At 55.0% G+C, this 1558-nt stretch overlaps 1 protein-coding gene across 1 annotated transcript in view; it reads right to left on the bottom strand.

Annotated features, from left to right (window-relative positions):
* Nucleotides 1-1558, bottom strand: part of COL22A1 (collagen, type XXII, alpha 1) — a 127911-nt gene that overhangs the window by 116648 nt on the left and 9705 nt on the right. Inside the window, exon 2 of the mRNA XM_014549017.1 lies at nucleotides 428-587. Within this exon, the coding sequence (XP_014404503.1) occupies nucleotides 428-515 (88 nt within the window). The 5' untranslated portion in view covers nucleotides 516-587. The remainder of the gene's footprint in view (nucleotides 1-427; nucleotides 588-1558) is intronic.

Here is a 1558-nt window from a genome sequence, read left to right as displayed (position 1 = left end):
CCCCAGGTTCCTCTTCTCCAGTAAATTTTCCCGCTTCCTGCATCTACTTCAGACTTGCGGGGCCACCCCTCTGGCCGGGCCCAGTGCGTCCATTTCCCCTGGAATGGTGGCAACGCCTTCGCAGGACACGACCGCACACAACACCTGCCTGCTGCCCCTACCCTGACAGGCACTTGAAAGGGACAAGCTCAGGACCCGTTCTATGATTCACTCAAAACGGGTTCAGACAGCTCATTCTTTTCTCGACACACACACACTCACACTCACACACGCAAGCACACGCCCTTGCTGGATAAGTGACTGTTACGCACATTAGTTAGCCCCACACACAGTCACCAGCCCCCTCGAGGGCACACCCTGCCCCGCACCCTCCCACACCCAGGGGCGCGCACACTGACTTAGGCCTGCACAGACCCCTGCGCCCCACCTGCTCTCTGGGCCCAGCAGCCGCGGTCCGCACTCCATAGCAGCAGCATCCAGAGCAGGCAGCGGGCATCCCCTCGCAGGCTGGCCATGGCTTTCCTGGGCGAGGGCACAGGCGTTTCTCAGCCAGGAAGAGGCCTCTTTCGGTTCTACTGCAGCGTTTCCTGCGTGAAGAAAGACACTTTTAGAGGCGGCCCTGGAGCTGAGACGCCGCACATGCTACCTCTGGGCCCAGGTGGGAGGAATTCCCCCAGACCCGGGCCCTGGCATGTCTTCCCTCATCAGACCCGACCCTCTTGCGGCCAGCAGTGTGACCTCCCTTCGCCGCTTCCATCTGTCCCCTCCACCCCCCACCCATTGGCAAACCTGGGCCAGGACCACCAGGCCCGTCATCATTGACCACCTCAGGCTATACCTGTGGCCCCAGCACCATTGCTGTGATATTTTCTACATTTGGGCATTGAATAGGCTATTTTGTTAGTTCAGTATGTTACAAGAGGACATCTTTGTACCTGTCTTTGCCTATATTGAGTTCTTTTCTTAGGGCAGGTTTGTGGAAAATACTTAGGATGTCATTTGAGTTTTGAAAGGACCCCGATATGAGTTGTCATAGTACTTTAAAGAGAGTTGCCCTGGTTTCCGCTGCCTCCTGGCAGGCATGCGTATGGGCCCCCCTCGCCCGAACCTGGCATCGGGTATCATCATGCCTTCACACGTGGCCACCTCGATCCGAGAGACACTGGTTCTTGTTCTTACTTCCTATGCATTTCTTTCATCCATGAGGTTTATTAGCTAAGTGTATTTTCCCTGCTCTGTATTTTCAAGTCCTTTTCAAAAAGTACTTAGCATTATTAATGCAAGATCCAGGAAAAGGAAAACAGTTTATAGAGTTCACAGTTAATTTATTCACTTAATAGGTATTTACCAGTGGCCTCACGTGCCTGATGCTGAGGGCAGCCAGGTGAATGACACCAAATCCACCCTCGAGGGCACTCACTGACACCTGGAAGACAGGTAAGACTTGGGCCAGAGGAAGGTACTCCAGGTTAATCTCCCCTGAACCGGGAATTCTACCGGGAGTTCGACCAGGGGGCGAGGCCAGCCTGCCAACCACCTGCGGCCCCTCCCCCTGGTT

Source organism: Myotis brandtii, unplaced genomic scaffold, assembly GCF_000412655.1.
Source record: "Myotis brandtii unplaced genomic scaffold, ASM41265v1 scaffold532, whole genome shotgun sequence".
Lineage (NCBI taxonomy): Eukaryota > Metazoa > Chordata > Mammalia > Chiroptera > Vespertilionidae > Myotis > Myotis brandtii.
The sequence above is the reverse complement of the archived record's forward strand: the minus strand, read 5'-3'. Positions and strand labels throughout refer to the sequence as shown.